This window comes from Chiloscyllium plagiosum, unplaced genomic scaffold, assembly GCF_037043375.1.
Source record: "Chiloscyllium plagiosum isolate Xiang-an unplaced genomic scaffold, Cpla_swu_hap1 HiC_scaffold_53X, whole genome shotgun sequence".
Classification (NCBI taxonomy): Eukaryota; Metazoa; Chordata; class Chondrichthyes; order Orectolobiformes; family Hemiscylliidae; genus Chiloscyllium; species Chiloscyllium plagiosum.
In genome coordinates, this window is record NW_028270191.1 from 15,720,102 (window position 1) to 15,746,083 (window position 25,982).

At 39.9% G+C, this 25,982-nt stretch overlaps 2 protein-coding genes across 5 annotated transcripts in view; both read left to right on the forward strand.

Annotated features, from left to right (window-relative positions):
* LOC122543354 (TRAF family member-associated NF-kappa-B activator) overlaps positions 1 to 13,441 on the forward strand; it is a 64,333-nt gene extending 50,892 nt beyond the window's left edge. The window contains exons 5-9 of one of the 2 annotated variants that reach the window (XM_087985540.1): positions 6,024 to 6,151; positions 6,673 to 6,845; positions 11,903 to 12,040; positions 12,633 to 12,915; positions 13,130 to 13,441. The gene's annotated coding sequence lies outside the window, so the exon portion shown is untranslated. Of the gene's footprint in view, positions 1 to 6,023; positions 6,152 to 6,672; positions 6,846 to 11,902; positions 12,041 to 12,632 lie in introns of both variants that reach the window. The other variant, XM_087985539.1, reaches the window with a different exon arrangement.
* The window catches only part of LOC122543353 (electroneutral sodium bicarbonate exchanger 1-like), a 449,950-nt gene continuing 436,745 nt past the window's right edge, over positions 12,778 to 25,982 (forward strand). For 2 of the 3 annotated variants that reach the window (XM_087985536.1, XM_087985538.1), the window contains exon 1: positions 12,778 to 12,915. In XM_087985536.1, the coding sequence (XP_087841662.1) occupies positions 12,871 to 12,915 (45 nt within the window). In that variant the 5' untranslated portion in view covers positions 12,778 to 12,870. The remainder of the gene's footprint in view (positions 12,916 to 25,982) is intronic. The other variant, XM_087985537.1, reaches the window with a different exon arrangement.

The following is a 25,982-nucleotide window of genomic DNA, read 5'->3' on the forward strand; positions in this document are numbered from 1 at the left end:
ACATAATTGTTGGGTACCATCTGGATTTGAGACTATTACTACAGTTGAGTTCTATTTGCTGAAGAAGGGCCTGTGCCCGAAACGTCGAATCTCCTGTTCCCTGGATACTGCCTGACCTGCTGTGCTGTTCCAGCAATAAAGTTTCAACTTTGATCTCCAGCATCTGCAGACCTCACTTTCTCCTTCTATTTGCTGCAACTCACTTCGATTATATTGTCTTTGAGCAAGCTTTCAATCTCTTCTTGAACCTGTCCCAACTTTAGAGAGTTAAACCTATAAGGGTCTTGCTTAATTGGAATAGCTTTTCTTATATCAATATCATGCGTAATCAGTTTACTGCTTCTCAGTTTATTCCCATGTATCTCCCCATGTGATTGTAATAACTCTTTCAGGTTATTTTGATAATTTTCCTCCAGAAGGTAACTCAATAATTAACCCCAGTTTTTGAGAACTTCCTCATTATCCAATTTAGTTTAAGGGATATCAAGTTCAGAATTATCTGGTTTTGGTTCTTCACTCTGAGTTGTAACCAGTAACATGTTCTCCTTTTGCTTTCCTTCCCTACCAAAATACCATTTGAGCACATACATGTGACACACTCTGGCATTCTTATCAAATAATTCATCTCACTCAATTTTCTTTCAATTTGATGAGGCCCACTAAGCCTTGCCTTTATAGGTTCACCTATCACTGGTACTAACACTAACACTTTCTCTCCATGAACAAAATTGTGAATTTTTAATCTCTTGTCTGCTTCTTGTTTAACACATGTTGTGCTATTTTCAAATGCTATCTAGCCAACTCACACGCCTTATTTAATCTCTCCCTAAAATTTGACACATAGTCCAAATACATAATCTCTGAACTCTGACTCATCAACTTTTCCTTAGTTTATTTCAGTGGTCCTCTCACCTTATGTCCAAAAACTAATTCAAATGGACTGAATTTAGTTGATTCATTAGGTGCATCCCAAATTGCAAAAAAATACAAATGAATTTCTTTTTCCCAAGCCTCTGGATACTCTTGACTGTAGGCCCTCAACATGGTCTTCAAAGTTTGATGCCACTGTTCTAATTCTCTCTGCAATTCTGGATGGTATGAATTGTTTTGTTCCTAAGCTATCCATAACTTGCTTGAACAGCTTTGACGTAAAGTTTGATCCGATTGTATTTCTATGTGTAGTCTGTATCTAATGAAAGATTTGCGTAACTCTTCTGTAATCCTTTTAGCCATGATGCTGCATAATGGAATGGCTTGTAGAAATCTAGTAGACACATCCATTATGGTCACCAAATACCAATTCCCGCTTTTTGTTTTAGGGAGGGACGCCACGCAATCAATTAAACCTCTTGTAAAAGGTTCTTCAAATTCTGGAAAGGATATTAAGGGTGCTAGTTTTATCACTGCCTGAGGTTTACTTATTACTTAACACGTATGACATGTCCAGCATAATTCATCCACATCTTTATATGGTCCAGTCCAATAACAATGCTTTTGTATTTCAGCTTGTGTTTTTCTTACTGCCAAATGACCTCCTACTGGTAATTGATGTGCTACCTGCAACACCTCCTTTCTATAACCCACTGGTAATATAATTTGATGAACTTCTGCCCATTTCTCATCTGGTTGATGTGATGGTCTCCATTTCCTCATCAAGTCTTCATCTTCAAGATAGTAACATTCTGGGATACACTCAGATTCTTCTTCTGCGTATGCTTTTTGATACAAGTGCTTTAGTTTTTCATCTTTCTGTTGTAATTCAGCTAATTTCTCTGAACTAGAAATATCCACTTTATGCTCCACCTGTTCTTGTGTTTTCTCTCAACCACTTGCTCAAACACAGTCTCTGATAATTGAACTTCAACTTCCTTATCTTTACTCATTGATTTCTCCTCTTGTTTCCACCTGTGGCTTTGTGACCTTGTTACCACACAGTCAGGAAGAGTCCCAGGATATACTTCCTGTATCACCTCAGTTACCTGAGTTTCCACTGGCTTTTCAACCACAGTAGGCGTCATTCCTTCCTATGATTCAACTCTAGCATTGCCAAGGGAAAATTGTATTTCTGGAACCGTGAATTTCTCTGTTACACCCACCACCACTTCACCACTTTTTACCAGACTCTCCAACCTCACCTTGTACAATGGAACACAGCTCTTCACATCATGAATTCCACATATTAACCTCTTTTTTAGCAACACTCCTTCTGAATTACATATCTCCTCATCTATCGCTATCAAAGATTGACTTGCTCAGATATTTCTTAAAATCTTAATTTATTTACCTGCTCCTCCTGGCATACATAAGTAAACCTTACTCTCACAAATAAATTCTTTAAAGTGATCTGGCACTTTTTTCTCAACCAACCCCTGACCAGGCTGTACATTGTTTTACAGTGCTTTACCTTCCCCTGTCCTTTCCATTACCACTTTAACAAAGCCCATTAGCTTATTCTGCTTTCCCACATCCACCTTCCCAGTGCTTTTTCTAAACTACCAACACTACAACTTCATTTGGTTTACTTTATTACAGTGAAAACACCTGAGCTTCTTTACTTCTCTTTCCCCCTCATGGGTTTCCTTTTTAGACTGTGGTAAACTATCTTTACTATCTTCAATGAGATCTCCTTTTCCCTTATCACGTTAGGATTTCTCTTTTTTCTCACAAATTGAAATTGATGGCAAAAGCTAAACTTTGATTTTTGAACCAACTCATAATCATCTGCCATTTCGGCTGCTAATCTTGCAGTCTTAACTCTCTGCTCTTCTACATGAGTCGTCACTACTTCAGGAAGTGAATTTTTGGACTCCTTCAAAATAATCATCTCTCTAAGAGCATCATATGATCCAGTTTCAAAGCCCTGATCCACATATCACAGTTACTTTGTTTGATCCATTCAAACCCTATGTTTGTTTGACCACATTCCCTCCTCAGATTCCTAAAACGTTGTCTGTAGGTTTCTGGTACTAGTTCATATGCACTTAAGATGGCTTTTTTCACCTCATCATGCACCCCAGATGCCTCTTCTGATACTGAGACAATCACCTCGCTACCTCTACCTTCCAACTTTGAATCACCTATACCCACATGGTCAGTGGCCATTTCATTTGTCTAGCCACTTCCTCAAATGAAATGAAAAATACCACTATGTCCTTCTCCTTGAACATAGGCAATGGTCAGACATATTTAAACAGATCTCCAGTAGGCCTTTGTCTACAATGGGTTTGCTCTTCATCATTGTCCTTGTTATAAATCCTATCTTTCACCTCTGCCTCCACTGTTTTAAGTTGGCTCTCACTTTTTAGTTCCAACTTCCTAGGTTCAAAAGTTCTCTTTTTATCCCTTTCTTCTGTTTTCAATTGTAACTCAAACTGTTTCATTTCCTTTTCATATTGGTCGGGGAATTGAATACAAGAGTCAAGATGTCATGTTGAAGTTTTGTAAGACTTTGGTCAGGCCACACTTAGAGTGTTGCATTGAATTCTGGTCGCTCCATTACAGGAAGGATGTGAGGCTATGGAGAGAGGTTACCAGATGCTGCCTAGATTAGAGGGTGTGAGCTATAAGGAGAGGCTAGAAAAGCATGGGTTGTTTTCTCTGGAGTGGCAGAGGCTGAAGGGAGACTTGGTAGAAGTTGTTAAAATTATGAGATATATAGTTAGGGTTAACGGTCAGAATCTTGTTCCCAGAGGTAAAATGTCTAATACTAAGGGGCATGCGTTTGTGGATTAGGGAAAAATTCAAAAGAGATGTGAGGGGCATTTACACAGGCAGTAGTAGCAGTCTGGAATGCACTGCCAGGGAGGGTGGTGCAAGCACCGTATGATAGGAACATTTAAGGGATGTTTAGTTATGCACATGAATATGCAAGGACAGAGTGATATGGACCAAGGACAGACAGAAGGGATTAGTTCAATTTGGTATCATGTTCAGCACAACATCATGGGCTGAAGGGCCCATGCCTGTGTTGTACTGTTCAATGTCATATGCTCTATATTCACACTATTCTATTTGCAGTTGAATTTTAGCCATTTTCAATTATTCCGATTGTGTTTCTGGCAATTGTAAATGCTGAACTATCGCTGCAATTACCTTCCCTTTCCTCAAGGGCAAACCCAACTCCAGCCTGACTGCCAATTCCAAAATCTTCGCTTTTCTTTCCATCTATAAATCACCCCAAGAGACTGCTGCCACACCTAGCAAACTCTTAGCCTCTGAAACAGCCATCATTACACAAGACACACCCTATGAAAACCAACTGAATGCAACACCTGAAAGGAGAACACCAACATTCATCCACTCACTGCCTTTAAGTCCAATAATCCTAAACCCAATCTGGAATTAGTGATTTTGATCCAGATAAGAGGCCCCAGCTTGTTATGAACCAGACCAAACCTCCCCAAAACATATCCAGGAGATAGCCTAGTCCCTAACTTTTATCTTATTTAAAGGTAAGTGTTAGAGTGCTGTGTTTCAGATGTGATTTCATTGGTCAAACTACTAGAGTTTAAGCAAAGCATACATTATTCTTGCACCACAGTCAAAGCAAAAACAAAAAGAAGAATTGGTATGACTTTAACTCTATTAAAATAATTAACAAAATAAAATATTATCTCACTACTACTCATCAACTGTTTCAATATTGCTGCATCCTATAAACACAAGCTTGGCAAAGGTAAATTCATAAAAAACAGATTTTCCTCATTCGCTATCTCCTCCAGTCCAGGAGAAGGAACACTGTCAGAATGAATCTAGCAACAGAGAGGGATGTCAAGCTTTTTGCAGCAGCAGATAGAGAGCTGTATCTAGCAGCTTCAATTCCAAACACCCCAACTTTCAACAACTGAAAGAAAAACTAAAACTCTAGGTCTGTGTGAGCCTGACTCCGCCCATTCATGCTTCTTTTGTCTAATTTTTTAAAAACCCAAAGCTAATTACTTTCCATGAAGCAGACACCTCAGCACCAGGTTTACAACACCTGTCTTCAAGAGAAACAGGACAAACCCCTCTCAAAGGCACATTTCGTCACAATAGAGCGAGTAAGTTATGCTGGAACTGTATAAAATGTTGGTTAGGCCACAACTGGAATACTGCTATGGTTCTGGTCACTACATTATAAGAAGGATGCCACTGCACTACAGAGGGGTCAGAGGATATTTACCGGGATGCTGCCTGGACTGGAGGGTTTGAGCTATGATAAATGTTTTCATTGAATCATAGAATCATAGAATTTGGATAGATAATAGAATCATGGAATTGACTGAATACCAGCATCCTGGTAAATATCCTCTGCACACTCTATAGTGCAATCACATCCTTCCTATAATGTAGTAACCAGAACTGCATGCAGTACTCCAATTGTGGCAATAACCAGCATAGGCTAGGGTTATTTTCCTTGGAGCAGTAAAGGTTGAGAGGGAATCTGATGGAGGTGTATATGATTATGAGGGTCATAGCTGTTGGGGCTAGGAAGGCACTATTTCCATTAGTGGAGGGGGTCAATAACCCGGAGCATAGCTTTAAGGTAAGAGGGGATTTGAGGGCAATATCTTTCAGACAAATGGTGGTAGAAGTCTGAAATACACTGCCTGAAGGGGTGGTTGAATTGAAAAATTCACAAAACATTGGAGCAATATTTATATATGCATTTGCATTACCCCAGGGCTATGGAATGAAAGCTGGAAAATGGCACTTTGAGTTAGATGTTTATTGACCTGTTTGGAAATGATAGGCTGAAAACTTCTATGAGTCTATAGGTCTGAGTGAAATCAAGCTTGATCCAAGTCTTTGGAAAATGGTTACATTTCAACCTTTCAAAGTTTATCAGGTAGCCAGAAATATTTGGTGTCTGTAAACTTTATCAGGTTCCAAAAAAGCCTCTGCTGAGAAATGGACAGAGACATTCAGCTACAGGGATTTCTGCCTTATGGCTGCCTAGTTCTGTGAGAACAATTTCCAGAAATTAAGGCCCATAAACATTTTCCATTATCTTCCTAAAAGTTTTACTTGTCTTCTCCCCTCAGGTAGTATGATTTTCTGGAAACATCACGCATTAAACTGTCAACTTAATTTCCAAGAAACCACACGGTAAACCTTCTTTAATACAGAGAGTTTCCAACATTTCTATATCTTCCAGGTTTGCATACAGCCCGTAAGTATAACTATATATTCTCAATACATGGTTAGATTTGTTATTCTATCTGATTCACCATTATTACACTTGGTTCTATGGTAATTTTTCCCACAAGGTAAAACCGAATTGCTGAGGAGACTTTAACTAGGAGCATTTGAATGCACTTGGGACATTTTTTAAATGTAATCTTCAGTAGAAATGATCTGAGAATATTTTTCAAGCGTGTAAATGTTTAACATAAGTATTTTATGGCATGTGGTGGTGAGCTGGGAGACACAACTTAAGGATGGTAACATTTAGACAAGGAAATACAGTAGTAAATCAGGCATTACAACCATGTCTATTCAAGCAAATATAAGCAGATGTCTCAAAGCGTGACAAAAGCATGGTGCAGGAAAAAGAAGTGTGCTGAAGTGTGAGAATTTAGTCTTATCGGTAGTACGCTATATATTCATATCTTTGGGCAAAAAGATTTTTAAATGCTATAATTACATTTATTTCTTCTGGAAGCTCATTAACTTCGAGAATTATTATTGCAGCACAACAGAAGACCATTCAGTCCAGCAAGTCCATGCTGGCTCTCTGTGGAGCAATCCAGTCAGTCCGATAACCTTGCAAGTTTTATTTCTCTCAAGTGCTTGCCCAATTTCCTTTTGAGAATTGTTTGCCAGACTTTTATTTTTGGGAACGAAATGCGGGGAAGAAAAGAAAGGTCAGAAGAACGTGCATGTCATTTTTGTAGCAAAATGTTGCACATAAGGAATATAATATGATTGGTTCATGTCTCTTTAGGATTTATTCAAAAAACAAATATGTTTATTTTATTGATTAAATCATAATGCCATTTATATTATCAACTAAAATCTGTAGACTTCCACAAGGCAAAAAAAACCCAGATGTTAATTTAATCTGGCTCAGTATTCAAAGTAATGAGCTTACCATTGAACTGTTGAAATATATCTGATTACTCTGGTAATTTACTAAATTTGCATGTCCAGCTGTTAGTTCTGGTTCAGTTGTGAAAATGTTGGCACCTTGTTCACCACTGTCTTGTCCTATTTGGAAATGGAATGAAGTCTTCTGAGAGACCTGTGGCTTTAGACCTGTGTGCAGAATCACGATGAAGTGAATAAAATGGAATTCTGATTTGTCTGTGTCGCTGAGAATGCTGCTGTTCATAAGGTTACCACATCTGGTTGGTTGTATTTGTGAAGGTTTCATCTCATGACCTCCTGCTTACAACTGTCCTCCCCAGCTGCAACATTTTTATGACCATTGACAAAAATTTGCAAATTTAAATGTTCCACAGGAGTTTTCTCCTTACTTGCAAGCTCATATCACAACACTGTCCAGAAACTTATTCTAATCGCTGGAGTTGCCAGCACTATCCTGGAGAGTGGGCAACTTTAATTGTCTTAAAATCGATGGGAAACTTAAGAGAGTAGTTTGTCATCCATTTTTCTAAATTTCCACCTGGAGAAGTCCTGTGCCTCCCAGTAGGTGTCCAAATGAGATGTGCACAACTGTAACAGGGATTTTCTTCCTGCTAAATGTTCATAATACTTAGCATTAAGGTCTTTCATATATTTTGACAACATAAGTGTTTGCTGCAAAATGAAAACTATACATGAGCTAAAAACACTGCCAAAGAATGTATTAATTTGCACAATATCTATTTGCTGCATTTTCACCACATCTATCAAGATAGTATAGGATAAGGACTCATTATAAACATGCATATGTCTAAGCAGGTCTTTTCAAGAGTAATTGCAATATAATCCCTGTCAATTTAGCTGATGTTTGAGAAGGTAGGTCAGTGGAAATGTTGTGAGGCATTGTATCAAGCTCTTGAATAAATCTAACAGGAGAGGTGGATTCCTATTTCATTATAGGGATTTTATGCCCTCTGCTGGTTGATTCTTTGAACAGCGTAGGCCAGGGCCATGTATGCAATTGTCATCATTCTGCTCTCTCCCAGCTGGAGTTGACATTTTGGCAGATGGAAAAGGCTTAAGTCAGAGGATAGAAGGAAAGGTAAAAGTTCAAGGATAAAAGAAGCAGTGAAGTAGTGTACCCAAATCTTTTCAAAATTATTGTGTTTATTTGGCTTGCTTTGCTTTAACTAAAACTTGACCAGCACCTTCCCAAGCATATTCGCTTCCCAGGCATGGGAAGATATGACAGCAATTGAAAGGGTACAGTTTAGATTTCTTAGGGTGAGGGATTACAGTTACACAAAGAATCATAAGAGTTTAGCATTTTTTTAATTGGAGCTGAGAAGATTGGGTTGTATCTGCAGTGATACTCAGTGATGAGTTGCAAAGCTCCATACAGATAGAATAGTCTGTTTTTCCAAATAGCTCATCTTTTCACAAATCCCCATTTCCACCAGATGGTATCAAATTGTTCCTTCGATCTAATTTTTTTGCCTCACTACCTTCTCAGATATTGTCCAGACATTGATTATTCTTTGTCTGCAGAAGGTCTTCCTAATAACAGTCTGGAACTTGTATTTTACCAGTTTGTACACACCTCCCCTGTCCTGCAGTTAGAACAATGCTCAATCAAAGCCTATTATTGGTAGGCCAAAAAGTAACTATAGCCTCTCTTCCTTTCCATGCTCGCCATTTTTCTTAGATTTTCTTAGAAAGTCTCCTGGACATCCAACACAAGCATTACATTTCTTTAACATTCAAATTCCAAACCTCTTGAGTTGGGTTACTGTCTGTAGGAAAGCTCTGTTTACAATTAAGCATGTTATCTGTTTCAAATGTAATCAGCATATGTTAAAAAGCTTCTCTCTCATTTTGGGTTCTTACAAATATAGGATTTACAATGCAGAATATTGTGCTTTCTTAAAATTCTTGTATTGTTAACTTCTGCAAAGTATCTTGGAAATTATTTTGTCACTTTTTGTAATTTTAGAAAAATAAAGTGGGATGAGTTAAAAAGTCAGGAACATCGCTTTATTCTAATGTCTACACTTTTGAGAAACTTGGTGGAGAATATAGACCCTCCTTTATTATAACTGAAAATGTGTTGCTGGAAAAGCGCAGCAGGTCAGGCAGCATCCAGGGAACAGGAGAATCGACGTTTCGGGCATAAGCCCTTCTTCAGGAATCAATGCCCGAAACGTCGATTCTCCTGTTCCCTGGATGCTGCCTGACCTGCTGCACTTTTCCAACAACACATTTTCAGCTCTGATCTCCAGCATCTGCAGATCTCACTTTCTCCTCCTTTATAATAAGTCAATGAATGTGAAGCAGAGATACATAGCTCAGCTTCTGTACATGTTGAAGATGGCTTTTGGAAGGGTAGCAGCAACGAAACTAATAATACCTGCATTTATATATTGCTTTATGGCTCTGAAATGGCTCAAATTGCTTTACCCAATAAAAACCATTTTTAAAAAGTGATTATTTTTGGCAAACACAGCAGCCCTTATGCACTAACATTGTCCCCAAAACACAATTGGATAAATGACCAGATTAACTTGAGATAGTAGTGGTTGTAGCTGGGATGTTGACAAAGACATCAGGAGAATTCCCAGCATTAGGCTTGATTAATGTGAAGATGTCAACATGAAAACCTCTTTATCAAAACAGTCCAAGCAAATTGCAAAATTCTGGCTATGACTGGAAGTTTCTGTTTTCATTGGTTAGCTTAAAATGCTTCTTCATTGTCACTATGTGGTTGCAAGGAATGCTTTTTGTGATTTATAGATGATAAAGAAATAAAGAAAGCTGAAGTTTAAACATCTAAAGCAATCTGTTGTATGCACATAAGGGATCAACTCTGTCAAAAGAGTATCTAATGTGCGGATTAATATAGCCATGGTATGATAGATTGGAAATGATTATAAAGCAGTGCTCTCATCTGGGGATTGAGAATATGTTTTTAAAAATCTCTGAAGAGCTTGATTATTATTTTCAGAAAAGTTGCATGCAACAATGTTATTTCTATAAAAACAAGGGATGTTGCAGTACAGAAACAGGGCATGGGGCCCATCGTGTTTGTGTCCATGCTTTCTCCATCCAGCCACCTAGCTTAATCCCACTGTCCTACTCTCTTGTCATAACCTTTCATGTTCCCATTTTAAGCACCTACTTAATTTCCTTTTAACTAAATTGGCTGACTTGACTTCAACAGAAGCTTCTCGCAGATAATTCCACATGCTAATCATTCTCTGCATAAAGATTTTTCTTTCAAACCTCTTTAACTCTTTTTGTGATTGCCTTCAATTTATGCCCTCTTTCCTGTCTCATTGACCAGTGGAAATGATCAACCATTATTTATCTTCCAATAGTCATGTACATTGAGGAGTTTTGAAAATGGGTTTGCTGAGGAATTGGATATTCTTTTCTCACCTCAGGACAAGTCTGACAGTTGATAGTGAGGGGTCTCCACATGGTTTTTGAATAACAAAATGCACACTTTAAAGAGTTAAGGACAGCTGTGTGCTCAACAGTTGGAAACTAAGAGTCTATGTGTAGTGCTTTTTGTAATTTTACTGACAGTCATCCCAATGTTAGTGATTACATTGTCAACAATGCCAATTAAGGAATGTTGGACCTGACATTATGCCATGCAATATTAGGGTATGAATGATTGTCTAAATTTCTGATCTGGTTTACTTTTATCAAGTTAATTTATTTGCTTTAAAGGAGAACTTGATCAATTTATGTTTACATCAGCTAAAACCTCTTAGGATAGGAAAGGAAGGAATTTTAAATGGAAGTAATGTTAAATGTTTGTGTGCTTATATGCTACACTGGCATTTCAGGCCTACTTTCCTTTTATAATGTGAAAATTAAACTAGATTTAGGAACCAATTAGCCAAAGGTCTGGTGGGTGTTGCAACAATTTGAAGGGTCACATTGAAAGTCAGCAAAACTATGTTCTGAAATCACTTGAGGCAAACAATGCCACTTATTTCAATCATGTCTGAATGTAATAAGATAGACTTCATCTTATTGACCACTTGAGACAATAACATAAAGCTGAATGTTATCCTTGGAAATAAACCAATGCAACTTCAGGTAACAGAATGCCTCACATGTTTCAAAACTGCTTACATGTTGCAGCCTTCCCATCCTTCCAAAGTGTACATGATTTTTAAAATCCAAATTTAGTGCCACTCAACTGCTGATTTATTTTATCTTTTCCTGTTTTCAAATTTGATTATGTCCTTGGCCCTTTCTCAATTTGACATATGGAAAATGTAATATACTGCTGAAGAATCTGGAAGTTAATTTAATTTTAATGGACACTGCCTCCTGTCACAGCTTCCGCCATTGCATCTCCCCCTTATTTTGAAGAAAATGTATTGCATTCACTTGGGGCATACAACGGGAGGTAATAAGTTGCTAAAATATCTGATCTTCAGTGATGCAGTTAAAAGAAATAGATCATTCCTTCCCTGAGAACAGTTTATGGTATGGGTGAGAATACCAAGACAATCATACAGGATGCAAAGACTCAACCCCAAAGCAGTGTGATATTTACTTTATTTAGGTTTGAACATTTTGGTAAGGTTTAGGTGTAATAAAGGGTTGTTTTTTATATGATTTTGGGCCACTATGTTTCAATTTAATAAATATTTGACAGTTTCTGTTTTTAGGGAAGAAGTGTCAGTAGAATATTGTCTTACATACAACTGACATGATGATGAGGTTTATTCCATTATTATTTTGTGTATTTATAAAGTTGCTTGACAGTTCAATCTACCTGCACTACATTATACAATTGCATTTACTTACATACTTCCAGAGGGAGAAATTCTGCATTGGCAGAAGGATTGAAAACCAGAAGACACCAATGTAACTTGAATGGCCAAAGAACCATGGACATGAGGATTTTTTAAAATAAGAGCGAGTGATTTGGATGTGAAATGAAAGTGTAGTGAAGGTAGGTACAAGAGAATTGATAGACGCCTACAGTGCAAAATAAAAAGTGAGATACTGAGTAGTTCTTGAAAAAAACTTGGTGTGTACTGGGTGAGTTGACTAGCTTCCTGTCAGTGATCCTTGTCTCTTTCTATGACATGATTCTATTTGCAAAACACAATGCTTCGATCAGGTTGAAATGTCTTAAACATTTAGGTTATAAAATGACGAAACAAAAACAGAAGTTGCTGCAGTAACTCAGCAGATCTGGCGGCATCTGTGGAGAGAGAAACAGGATTAATGTTTCAGGTCCAGTAACCCTAAAGAAGTTTTGATGAAGCGTCAAAACGTAACTCTGTTTCTCTCCACAAATGCTGCCAGACCTGCTGAGTTTTCCCAGCACTTTCTGTTTTTGTTTCAGATTTCTAGCATCTACGGTTCTTTGTTTTATAAAACGATGGACTTGATAATGAGATTAAATTTAGATGTATTTTTTTTAAAAAAACTAATACAACAGCTGCAATTTGTTTAAAAAAAACTTTGACCGAAGATGGATGATCACTCAAATACACTCTGCTTTTCTCCATCAACCCTCCCCTGTGCACATATTAAAGGATGAACGATGGTGATTGGCAGACTCCCCTAGCCGGTTAACCACTCAGGGAAGTTATAAGGCTGGTGCTGATGCTACTCGCGCTGCGTGTGTCGCTGGTGGAACGAGTAAGGAGCGCGCGCTGTGTAAGGGGGCTATACTGAGCACGCGCTCCGACCCTCCCGGCCGCAATTGTCCGTCTGACCGCTTGCAGCTTCAGTCAGCAGTGAAGATCGGCAGCGTTTCTGTGAGCAGCAACCATGCCAGCTGGGAGCCAGGAATCTGAGTGTGCCCTCAGTTACCAGGTACCGTGCCTGACCTTTGGAGCGTCTGATGTGCGTGTGTTTCTTCATTTAACGTTAAATATTTCACTTTTTAAAAAATGTTCATAAATGGTAGGATTGACTGTAGTTAATTAAATTTATTTCCAAAATGTGATGAACGATGTTTAATATTTGATTGCTTCCGTTGGCTCTTGTGTGCGTTCTCTGAAGATATTTTTCATTCCTCATTGTGAAGGTAAAACTATTCCAGTCAATGCGGCAGTGACATTTTAATATTTCTGTCATGTGTGTTGCGTGCATGTTCTGCGTTCCTGAGTACCGGCGGCTACTCCGGATAAAAGGCTTAGAACAGTAAATCGAGGGAAAGGGAGATGAGGTGGACGAACACTAGTGCTTGCACATTAACAGCTTAACCTTGAAGGCGACGAGGATGAATCCTGGGCCAAGAACATGTCAGCGATGTCAGTCCGACTGAAGAATTTTTATTGCTTCGAGTTTTGATATCTGCTGCAACATGAATATTTTAATAAAATGTTATCAAACAGTGCCATCCCGTATCATCATGTTTTCAGATGCTTTAATTTCGCGGCTTTTCCTCAAAATTGTAATTTAATTAGATACCAAGTTTTTCCTACTCATTCGCTTGTGGTTATTCTACATTTTTATGGATCAACATCTGTCTATATATCCTAATATTTTGAATGGTGTAAGTTATTGAATGCGCAATTTATTTGGACAGGAGAGCTCTGACCTTAGTGTGACAGCGTGCATGCTCTTAAAGATGCTGCTTCGTCTAGGGTTTTTGATTTCACTACATTGCTGACTGCTGTAAATGCCAACTCTCAACAACTGGGAAGGAAAGGTGATGCTGTTTTGAAGAGAAAGTGGTTTGGAAGCCCCTATTTTTTTCATGATTTGATACATGACTCGATTTGCATTGGAATGTTGCAATGAAAATATTCTGTATAAAATGGTGCCTCTGTACTGCTGGTAGTGAGTCAATATGCAGCCAATGACACGCAATCTGTTCTGTCCCAGATCTTAAATGAGATCCACAACAGACCAGGATAATTTCTAATTGTCATCTTTGGTAGTCATCGCACTTATTCTTTTTTTTTAACATGAGATTTCAGATTCTTTTACATCTGATTGTTTAGGCTTCCTGTTTGCACTGGCAGACCAGTCTGTTATTTGCATTGGTGAGTTTATTGAAATCTGACATGGATATTGAAGCTCTTCTGTCCCTTCAATAGGTGTTTCAATTCAATTTTTTTTTTGTTGAAAACTAAACTTTGCCAGAAAAAGATTTGTGACGTTTCAGCAAAGACAGGTGAAAAACAGTCAGATGCAAAAACATCAAAATGCATGATTTTGACAAAAGTTCATCTTCCCCAGATCGTTTTATTCTTGGAACTCCTCTTTCTGCTCTAACTAGTGCCACCAAATAAGCAAAGATGCTTAATGCTGACTACCTTCTCACACTGAAACTCCTTTTTAAGTTGCCTCGTAATATTTAAAATACCTTTTATCCTGCGGGCTAATACGTGACAGTGCAACACTCAATGACTGACTTGGTTTTCATCTTTTTAGTCATGTTCAATTCTGACATCCATTTTTGAATTTTGGGGTTTTAATTTCCCCTTCATACATGTCTATTCATTAGTAGCAAAAAAAGTTTTTCATCTCCTTGTCCAGCATTTGTTCTGATTTATTGATCATTGGAATGTTTTATAATGTTAAATGCACTATGTAAATGCAAGTTGTTGTGAATTGCTTCTCAACTTGAGATACTTTTTTTTGGGGGGGACTTGTAGCTTTCAAATTCTTCTGGTTAATTTGACTCGCTATCTAATTTACAGGTGCCACTTTCCCTATTTTGTTTAGTAATCCAAACAAGATTCACTTTAGGAGCAAATTACTGCAGATGCTGGAAACTGAAATAAAAGCAAAAAATGCTGGACATCAGTGGGTCAGGCAACGTCCATGGAGAGCAAGCTACCATTTCCAGTCTAGATAACTCATTATCACAGCTGATGTGAAGAGTGGAGGGGGCAGCACTTGTGTAATAGTGGGGGAATGTGTTGGAGTGCTGGTGGAGAATAACTGATCAGAATGTGAGAATGACAGAACAATGGTGGGTCTACCTGCCAGACTGGAAAGAACAGACAGTCCTACTGGGGTGGAGGGGGAGGGGGAGAAAGAAAGAGGGTGTTAGAATGTAACAAACAAAGCTAAACAAGGGAAAGGAGTGGGTTCACAGTTTGAAGGCATTGAATTCCATATTGAGCCCAGAAGGCTGTAATCAACTCTGAGAAAGTGAGGACTGCAGATGCTGGAGATTATCATCAAAACTGTGATGCTGAAAAAGCACAGCATAGAGTCAAAGAGATGTACAGCATAGAAACAGACCCTTCTGTCCAACTCATCCATGCCGACCAGATATCCCAATCTAGTCCCACTTGCCAGCACCTGACCCATATCCCTCCAAACCCTTCCTATTCATATACTCATCCAGATGCCTTTTAAATTTGCAATTGTACCAGCCTCCACCACTTCCTCTGGCAGCTCATTCCATACACATACCACCTTCTGCATGAAAACGTTGCCCCTTTGGTCTCTTTTATATCTTTCCCCTCACCCTAAACCTATGCCCTCTAGTTCTGGACTCCCCCACCCCAGGGAAAAGACTTTGCCTATTTAAGCTATCCATACCCCCCCACCATTTTGTAAACCTCTATAAAGTCACCCCTCGGCCTCTGACACTCCAGGTAAAACAGTCCCAGCCTGTTCAGCGCCTCCCTATAACTCAAATCCTCCAATCCTGTCAACATCCTTGTAAATCTTTTCTGAACCCTTTCAAGTTTCACAACATCTTTTTGATAGGAAGGAGACCAGAATTGCACGCAGTATTCCAACAGTGGCCTAACCAATGTCCTGTACAGCCGCAACATACCCTCCCAACTCCTGTAATCAATACTCTGACCAATAAAGGAAAGCATACCAAACACCACCTTCACTATCCTATCTACCTGCAACTCCACCTTCAAGGAGCTATGAACCTGCACTGCGAGGTCTTTGTTCAGCAACACTCCCTAGGACCTTACAATTTAGTGTATAAATCCTGCTAAGATTTGCCTTCCCAAACTGCAGCACCTTGCATTGGCCCATCTGGTCAAGATCCTGTTGTACTCTGAGGTAACCCTCTTCGCTGTCCACTACACCTCCAATTTTGGTGTCATCTGCAAACTTACTAACTCTACCTCTTATGCTCGCATCTAAATCATTTATGGCAAAAAGTAGAGGATCCAGCACCAATCCTCGTGGCACTCCACTGGTAACAGGCCTCCAGTCTGAAAAACAACCCTCCACCACCACCCTCTGTCTTCTACCTTTGAGCCAGTTCTGTATCCAAATGGCTAGTTCTCCCTTTATTCTGTGAGATCTGACCTTGCTAATCAGTCTCCCATGGGGAACCTTGTCGAACACCTTACTGAAGTCCATATAGATCACATCTACTGCTCTGCCCTCATCAATCCTCTTTTTTTACTTCAACAAACTCAACCAGATTTGTGAGACATGATTTCCCACTCACAAAGCCATGCTGACTGTCCTTAATCAGTCCTTGCACAAAACCAACGTCACCGACAAAATTCCATGCAAGGACTGCCACAAACACTACGTAGGACAAACAGGAAGAAAGTTAGCCACCAGGATACATGAACACCAGCTAGCCACAAAAAGACACTACCCTCTCTCTCCCTCGTAGCCCTACACACTGATGAAAAAAAACACCATTTCGACTGGGACAACACATCTATCCTGGGACAGGCTAAGCAAAGACATGCCAGAGGATTCCTAGAGGCCTGGCACTCCAACCACAACGCCATAAACAAACACATAGATCTAGATGCCATCTATCAACCCCTCAGGAAATGACATCACCACGAACCCCATCCAGGAGAAAGATATAAATAGAAAGCAGGAGACAACAGCTTCGCTTCACTTGGAGGTCACCACTGATGATGTTACCTAGCCAGGTAATGAAACGTCTGGATATCAAACCTACAGCTCAGCGAGCAAATCTACACCCTAAACCTCAACCTGAGCTACAAACCTTCACAAACCTTGCAAAATGTCCTTGCCTTTCCAAATACATGTACATCCTGTCCCTCAGGATTCCCCCCAACAACTTGCCCACCACCGACGTCAGGCTCACCGGTCTATAGTTCCCTGGCTTGTCCTTACCACCCTTCTTAAACAGTGGCACCACGTTTGCCAACCTCCAGTCTTCCGGCACTTCACCTGTGACTATCGATGACACAAATATCTCAGCAAGAGGCCCAGCAATCACTTCCCTAGCTTCCAACAGTTCTCGGGTGCACCTGATCAGGTCCTGGGATTTATCCACCTTTACTCATTTCAAGACATCCAACACTTCCTCCTCTGTAATCTGGACATTTTGGAAGATGTCACCATCTATTTCCCTACAGTCTAGATCCTTTTCCACAGTAAATACTGATGCAAAATACTCATTTCGTATCTCCCCCATTTTCTGTGAATCCACACAAAGGCTGCCTTGTTGATCTTTGAGGGGCCCTATTCTCTCCCTAGTTACCCTTTCGTCCTTAATGTATTTGTAAAAACCCTTTGGATTCTCCTTAATTCTATTTACCAAAGTTATCTCATGTCCCATTTTTGCCCTCCTGATTTCCCTCTTAAGTATACTCCTACTGCCTTTATACTCTAAGGATTCCCTTGATCTATCCTGCCTATACCTTACATATGTTTCCTTCTTTTTCTTAACCAAACCCTCAATTTCTTTTGTCATCCAGCATTCCCAATACCTACCAGGCCTTTCCTTTTCACCCTGACAGGAATATACTTCTGGATTCTCGACAGCAGGTCAGGCAACACCTGAAGAGCAGGACAGCCGACATTTCTGGCAAAAGCCCTTCATCATGAATGAGGTTGTAAACTGCCCAGTCTGAACATGAGCTGTTGCTCTTCTAGTTTGCGCTGTGATTCACTGGAGCATTGCAGCATGCCAAGGACAAACAAGTAGGCATGGCAAGCAGGATGCTGTATTAAAATGACTGTTACAATATGGGAAAGTTGGGGTCATGCTTGCGCATGGACCAGAGGTGTTCTGCAAAGCGCTCGCCCAGTCTGCATTTAGTTTCTCCAATGTAGAGTAGGCCACACTGGGTTCAGCGAATACAATAAGATTGGAGGTAGTGCAGGTGAAATGCTGCTTCACCTGAAAAGACTGTTTTTCGGCTGTTGGATGATGAGCAGGGAGGAGGTGAAGGGCAGGTGTTGCACTTTCTGCAGTTACGTGGGAAGGGGGTGGTTGTGTTGGTGGTTGATGAATGGACTAGTGCCTCCCAGAGGGATCAATCCCTGTGAAATGCAGATGGGGGAGTGAGGGGAAGATGTGTTTAGAGGTGGTGTTCTGCTGGAGTTGCCTGAAATGGTGAGAAATGAGCCTTTGAATGCAGAGGCTGGTTGGGTGAAAAGTGAGGGCAAGGGGGACCTGATCATGCTGTTGAGTGATGGGAAAGGCCAAGGACGGAAGCATGGGTGATAGATCGGATATGTTTGAGGGCCCTGTCAACCATAGTGGGCAGGAAACCACTGTAATGGAAGAAGGAAGCCATGTTGGAAATGCTGTTTTGGAAGGTGGCATTGTCTGAACAGATATGACGTAGGCGAAGGAACTGGGAGAATGGGATAGCATCGTTGCAGGGTGTGGGGTGGGAAGAGCTGTCGTGAAGGCAGCTTTGGGAGTCTGTGGCTTTGTGGTGGATAGTAGTGGGCAGTTTATTTCTTGATGGAGAGGTCAAGGAAAGGAAGTGTTGTAAATGGATGATGTGGAAATTGGAGGCAAAAAGAACACTTTTTTTCAAGTTCCAGGGAGGAATATGAAGCAGCACTGAAACAACCATTGATGTACTGAAGAGTTGTGAAGTGGGGTCGGGGGAGGTAGATGTGCAGTGTAGGACTGGAACAAGGATTGTTCCACATACCCCATAAAGGGGCAGGCATAACTGCTACCATGTGGGTAGCCATAGCCACTTCTTTGACTTGGCCGAAGTGAGATGAATTAAAGAGAAATTGCTCAGTAAGAACAGATTCAGCCAAACAGAGGAGAGTGGCGGTGGATGGTGATTGTTTAGGCCTGTGGTCTAGGAAGAAGCCGAGAGCTCACAGACCATCCTGGTGGGAGATGGAGGTATAGAGGACATCCATGGTGAACAGGAGACAGGGCCAGGAAACTGGAAATTGTCAATATGGTGGAGGCATTAGAGGAATCACAGATGTGGGTGGGCAGGCTCTGGACAAGTGGTGAGGATGGAATCAAGATAGGAGGAACTGATCTTGGTGGGGCAGGAACACGATGAGCCTACTGGGGCAGTCTGGTTTGTGGATTTTATGGATTTTCGGAATGAGCTGATCGGGGTTGGGAGACTATAAGGTTGGAGGCAGTTGGGGGAAAATCTCCAGAATCTCTTAGCTCTAGCCATGTTAATGGCTGACTGACTTTATTCCTGTTATTTGGTCTTTAATCATTTGTGTGAGGAATTTTATCTTGTTTCAGCACTAGAAGATTTTAAATCTCTTTGCCTTTTTTATCTTTGCGCTGCCATCTCAAAAGAAAACAACCAAGGAGAAGGGGTTGGTGAACATAGAACATTAAAAGCGCAGTACAGGCCCTTTCAGCCCTCGACGGTTCCATAGGCTTCAGATTGTTACTCTGACCTATCTATCCCACACTATTCCATTATCATCCATATGTTTATCCAATGATCATTTAAATGCCCATAAAGTTAGCGAATCTACTACTGTTGCAGGCAGTGCATTCTGCCCCTACTACTGAGTAAAGAAACTACCTCTGACATCTGTCCTATATCTATCACCTCTTAAAACCGTCCCCTTGTGCTAGCTACACCATCTGAGGAAAAAGGCTATCTGTCCACCCTATCTAACCCTCTGAATACGTCTTGATTAAGTCACCTCTCAACCTTCTCTCTAATGAGAACAGCCTCAAGTCCCTCGGCCTTTAAGACCTTCCCTCCATACCAGGCAACATCCTAGTAAATCGCCTCTGAACCCTTTCCAAAGCTTCCACATCCTTCCTATAATGCGGTGACCAGAACTGTACGCAATACTCCAAGTGTGACCGCACCAGAGTTTTGTACAGCTGAAGCATAACCTTGTGGCTCTGAAACTCAATCCCTCTCCCAATAAAAGCTAACACACCGTGTGCCTTAACAACCCTATCAGCCTGGGTGGCAACTTTCAGGGATCTATGTACATGGACACTGAGATCTCTCTGCTCATCCACACTACCAACAATCTACAATTAGCCCAGTACTCTGCATTGATGTTGCTCCTTCCAAAGGGAATCATCTCACACTTACCCACATTAAACTCAATTTGCCATCTCTTAGCCCGGCTCTGCAGCTTACCTATGTCCCTCTGTTACCTGCAACAGCCTTTGGCACTATCCACAACTCCACCAACCTTTAATGTTATCTACAAATTACTAATCCATCCTTCTATGCACTCATCCAGGTCATTTCATAAAAATGACAAACAGCAGTGGCCCCAAAACAACAGATCCTTGCGGTACACCCCTAGTAGCTGAACTCCAGGATGAACATTTCCCATCAACCATCACCTTGTCGTCTTTCAGCTAGCCAATTTCTGATCCAAACCGCTAAATCACCCTCAATCCCATGCCTCCGTACTTCGTGCAATAGCCTACCTTGGAACCTTATCAAAAGCCTTACTGAAATCTATATATATGCCACATCAACTGCTTTACCCTCATCCACCTGTTTGGTCACCATCTCAAAGGAATCAGTAAGATTTGTAAGGCATGAGCTACCCTTTACAAAACAGTGACTATCCCTAATCAACTTATTCCCCTCTAGCTGATTATAAATCCTATCTCTTATAACTTTTTCTAACACTTTACCCACAACTCAAGTAAAGCTCACTGGTCTATAACTACCAGTGTATAGTTAGAACTTAAATTCTTTATATTTCATTAAGAGTAGCAGATGGCTGGAAATGAGCTTTAAGGCAGAACTAAAATTGAAGGATCAGGCGAAGCGCTCAATCTTGAGCAGTTGGAACAATCCTGAGATTTGATCACAGGCTTTAAATCTCCTCTCTCATTCCATTGAGTTTGTGCCATCCCTTCTACACATCCACCACCAAAACGGGTGAGTTCATAGTCTGGGTACAGTCTCTGTTCCAGTAGTTTACTTAAATGACACTATTTTTGGTATGTAAGCTCTGACAATGAGTGCAGGCCACTTTTTACAAAAAGCAAAAAGGTCATTCAGCCCATCTCTTTTCTACGCAGGAATATATTAAAGCTCCTCATTTAAGAACCAGCTGGATGTTGCAGTGATTCTAGAATTTTTGCCTCCTTGTATCTAGCTTTTTGATGTATTGATTTGTCGTTGTCACTCCTAATATGTCCTCTAAGTTGTTCATTGATGTCTCTCTGGGCTGAAGTGTTCACCTGACCAATTATTTCTCCTGAGGGGTAGTCATCAAAAATATATTGATCTTAGACTTTAATCTTCAATTGTCCCAGCATTCACCGCCTTTTTTGGGTTGATTTTCCGATTTTAAACCTCTCTTTCCAACCTTAAGGCTGCTTGGAAGGTAATAGTACCACTGTAATGATTATTACGATACATTCCTCTTCTAATGGATCAGGTCAGTACACAATTTCTTAGAAGAAAATAGGCATGCAAAGTGCTCCCAAACTACTACTTAGCCATTATGAATAGGCAAGTACTTATAATAATCACCTAACAATAACTAGTGTAAATATTTCAAAGTCCTATTTTAAACTTTTGACTTTTTGATGTGTATGTTAAATAGCTTAAATTATGACCAAATATTCTATATTAATGACCAAATCCATGGGTAGGCTAAGACCGAACACGAACTCCGATTAAATTTCAAGACCTCAGATGGCAGAACTAGCACTGTAGACATCGGCTTCTAAATATTGTTGAATCTAGCCAACTTAATTACGTATCCCACAGTGGCTTGCTGCATAACTCCAGGGGTCCCAGGCCATTTCTCATTGATTGAAGTGCGTTGTCAGTTGTGATTATGCAAGCACTTGTGGCAACCACTCTGCTCAATACCTAATATTTCAAATAGCAGTGAAATCAATATCTGGTTTATTTCTCTTTCTTGGTGGTAGTTGAGTGCAAAATGTTGATTTATGGAACTTCCAACTCATCATTGAAGAACATCATGGAATATTTGTCTTTTCATCATGCATACCCTTTTACACTCAAAGAATAGTGCAGATATTCTAAATGCCCAGACAAAATAAACTCACTCAAATCTGCATTCAGTTTGGGGAAACAATAGTTTGAGTTCACACCATATGTTCTGTGCCTTATGTTGAGCTCATTTTAATCTAGACTATCTGGAAACTAGGTATTTCCTATGTGGACAGGAAGAGAATTTAGGATGAGCTAGCACCAACAGATATTGCTTGTGGCAGGCAGACACTAACCAAGGTCTGTTTGTGAGTTGTATTCCATTTGTGAAGTAATTCATTGTGTGAGACAATGGAGAAAGTACTCCAGGTGTTTAAAATAGGATTATTTGTCACCTGCAGATGCCGACAGGCATTCAACATCTTTAAGTTCAGCAAGTCAACCTCAATGATTGTTCGGCAATCTGAATGCTTCTTCACCGTTCAGGTCAAGTTAGATCCTAATTTGACCATCTTAGATTCCAGTCTGTTGCTCTGAGGACTCTATCATTTTTGTATGATCACTATTTCTCCTACAAACAAAAGGATCTTGTGTGGCCTCAAGAGACTTAATGTTACAATTTAAACATGCGTGCACCACTGGTGAAATGGGCACCTTTCACTTCCCTGAAATAAACAGTAGGAAATTGTATGGATTTTGTTTGATCCTTTTACTCCCCATCAAACTTCTCCTCCTCTCTGCTTAATTTGCCCAGATCATGCATGTTTAAGTGCAAGAGGGAAAGACCTACACTGAGTCCATAATGTTTGTCTCCCCTATGTTATGAAATACCAAATGTGTCCTGAATTTTATTTTTGCATAAAAGTAGTTTTGGTAAGTAATTTCTTAATTCAAAAGTTTAACAATTAGCACCTCAAGTCAGAAAATAGCAATGTCTTTAAGATTCTCAAATTCTTGTGGTGAGATGACATTCAGCTGTTGGAGGCTTTCTGCCACATGTTCTGGCTAGTGGCTGCACTGCGTAGCACAGCGGCACCCTCTTAATAGGCACCCCCACGACGCTCAATGCAATGCAAACAATGGTTCACAATATTGTTACAAAGAAGGAAACATAGTCTGGAGTGTTTTTAAAAGGCAGTAACATTGAGGGGTTCAGGTAAGCACAAGAACAAAGCCTCAGCAGATTAATGATATTGCCTGACATGATCTTTCCACATTGAATTCTATAATCTCAGATGCAGAATTGGGGACAAAATTTTTATTTAGCAAGATTCTGTATTCCTCTTTATAGTTCATCAGAAATAGTAAACACAAATGATCCCCACTTAAGTTGTTTCCATTGGACTAGATCTGTTTATTTACCCTTTCTGTTTACTCCCACAGTACCCTTTTCAGTGTTGTGCCTTTTGAGAATTGAAAAACTTAAATGGTATCAAATAGATTTCAGTTTTTATTTTTAAAAATCCCAAACATCAAAATCCATTGTCATTTAGCATGTACTGCCTTTGCTCGAGTTTCTTGATTTTATATGTAGATTGTATGCACATCTGTTATGTTCCTGTTTTAGTGCATAAAACCGTACAGCACAGTACAGGTCCTTTGGCCTTTGATGTTGTGCCAACCTTTGAGCTTACTCCTGAGATCAAACTAACCTACATACCCTTCATTTCACTACCATCTATGTGCCTACGCAAGAGTCGCTTAAATGTCCTTAATGTCTCTGACTCTGCTACCACTCCACGCACCCATCACTGTGTAAAGAACTGACCTCTGACATCTCCCCAAACCTTCCTCCAATCACCTTTAAAATTATGCCCCGTCATGATAGCCACTTTTGCCTCAGAAAAAGTCTCTGGCTATCCACTCTAACTATACCTCTCATCATCTTATACTCTATCAAGTCACCTCTCATCCTCCTTTGCTCCAGTGAGAAAAGCCCTAACTACCTCAACCTTGCTTCATAATGAATCTCTCTGCCCAGTACTGAACATGCATCTCCCTATCTGCTTCATCACAAGATTGCCTATTCCCACTTCCATAACGTCATGGTTCATTTGCTGAAACCTTCTGGCTTTGTGATGTGATTGTTCTTTGGTCCCACCATTTGCTGTAAACGGTGTTCAGGTCAGATTCTTACATGTGCTTTTTTTTTTCAAAACGTAAAATAAAATGAGGAACACAAGAGAAGACCTTTCAACCCTTGAGCCTGTTTTGCGATTCCATTCAATCATGCTGAGCTGTATCTTAACCCTGTTTCCTTGCCTTAGATTTTTATTCTAAGTGCATCAATCAATTGCAGTCTTAAAATCTAATTGAACCCTTTCATTAAAGCCTTTAAGGGAGCATTTCAGATTTCCATGATCCTGTGTACAAGTTTCCTGCTTTCACTGTGGTTTGGCTTCACGCTTATTAAGATTATATCCTATGTTTACTCTGTGGAGAGAGATTTTTCTCTCTATGTACTATCTGTATCCTTTATCATAAAAACCTATTAGAACACTTCTCAATTTTCTGTGCTCTGGACAGTGCAACACCACAAATTTATACCACTTGTTCCATAACCGAACACTTTAACCGTGGTATTATTCTGATGAATCTGCACTGCACCCCCACCCACACCAAAGCAAATATAACTTTACAAAGATGTAGTGCCCAAAACTGTGCAATATTTGGATTGGAATCTGACCATAGCTCATGTTTAACCAGGCTTAGCTGTGTTGATACAGTACCCTGTTGAGATGTGAAGTATTGGAGCACTGCTGTTGTCCATGGATCTATGCTCCCCTATGAGGGGAGAGAGGAAAAATATGCCTTGCAATTAAAATAACTGTCTTGTACACTTAAACTGAGTCTTAACTACAACTCCTCCTCAATTCCTTAACATTGATAAATAACATCACAAATTGATATGCCTGCTGACTTATTGTCCTGCTATTTTAAAATGCAAGTGTTTTGTCATCGCTTTACTTCAACTTCCATGAAAGCCAGCAGAGATGACTGGATCTGTATTGAAAACTAAAACTCTTCCCATTTCTTTTTATGGACAATGGAAGTAGGTGCCATGATGTAACTTATCTCTTTAACACTTCATGGGCATGAAGAGGAACTGTGCTACCCAAAGGATAATACACTGTGACTGAGATCAGATTGAAAATTGGAGATTCCTAGGGTAGTCAGATCCCCTCTCCCTCCAGCTGACTGAGTGCAGTTTTCCAGCCAAGGTGAAGAATTTAACAGCAGAATGAGGGAATTGGTAACTTCTAATAAATCTTGAAGGAAAAATGAAGTAAGAATTACTGATTGCATGCCATTAAACTATTGACATACTGTAAAGTTTGCCATGGACAGTGTTATAACGTTGTTATGCAATAAAAGGCTTAATCATGCAAACTATGATCAAAGCCTCAGTGGCTTTTAAAGTTAATTGAACAGTGAATATTCAATGTGTGGGACTGTTTGACAGGAATGCTGGGTCATCTTGTGAAGTAACGTTTTTGACACCTGTGAATTTTAGCTAGATTATTAAAATGAAGCCACTCCTACATTATATTTCCTCATGCTGGGAAGTTTTCTTCAATTTTGGGTTTTGAGTCACTTCAACACACCACCTCTCTTCAATGTTCCCCTCTGCTCCTTTCAGCGTCACTCCTAGCTCATTGAAGCTTTTCTCTTTCCATACTCTAGGTAATGGGTTGGTAATTCCTCTTGGGCACCACACATTGGACAATAGAAAATTGGAAACCTGTTTGACATTTTGAAGTCCATGGAAAACAAAGTCAGATCAAGTGTAAAGCAGACCGCGAGACTGGCTTTTCCCTCTGTCAAGTT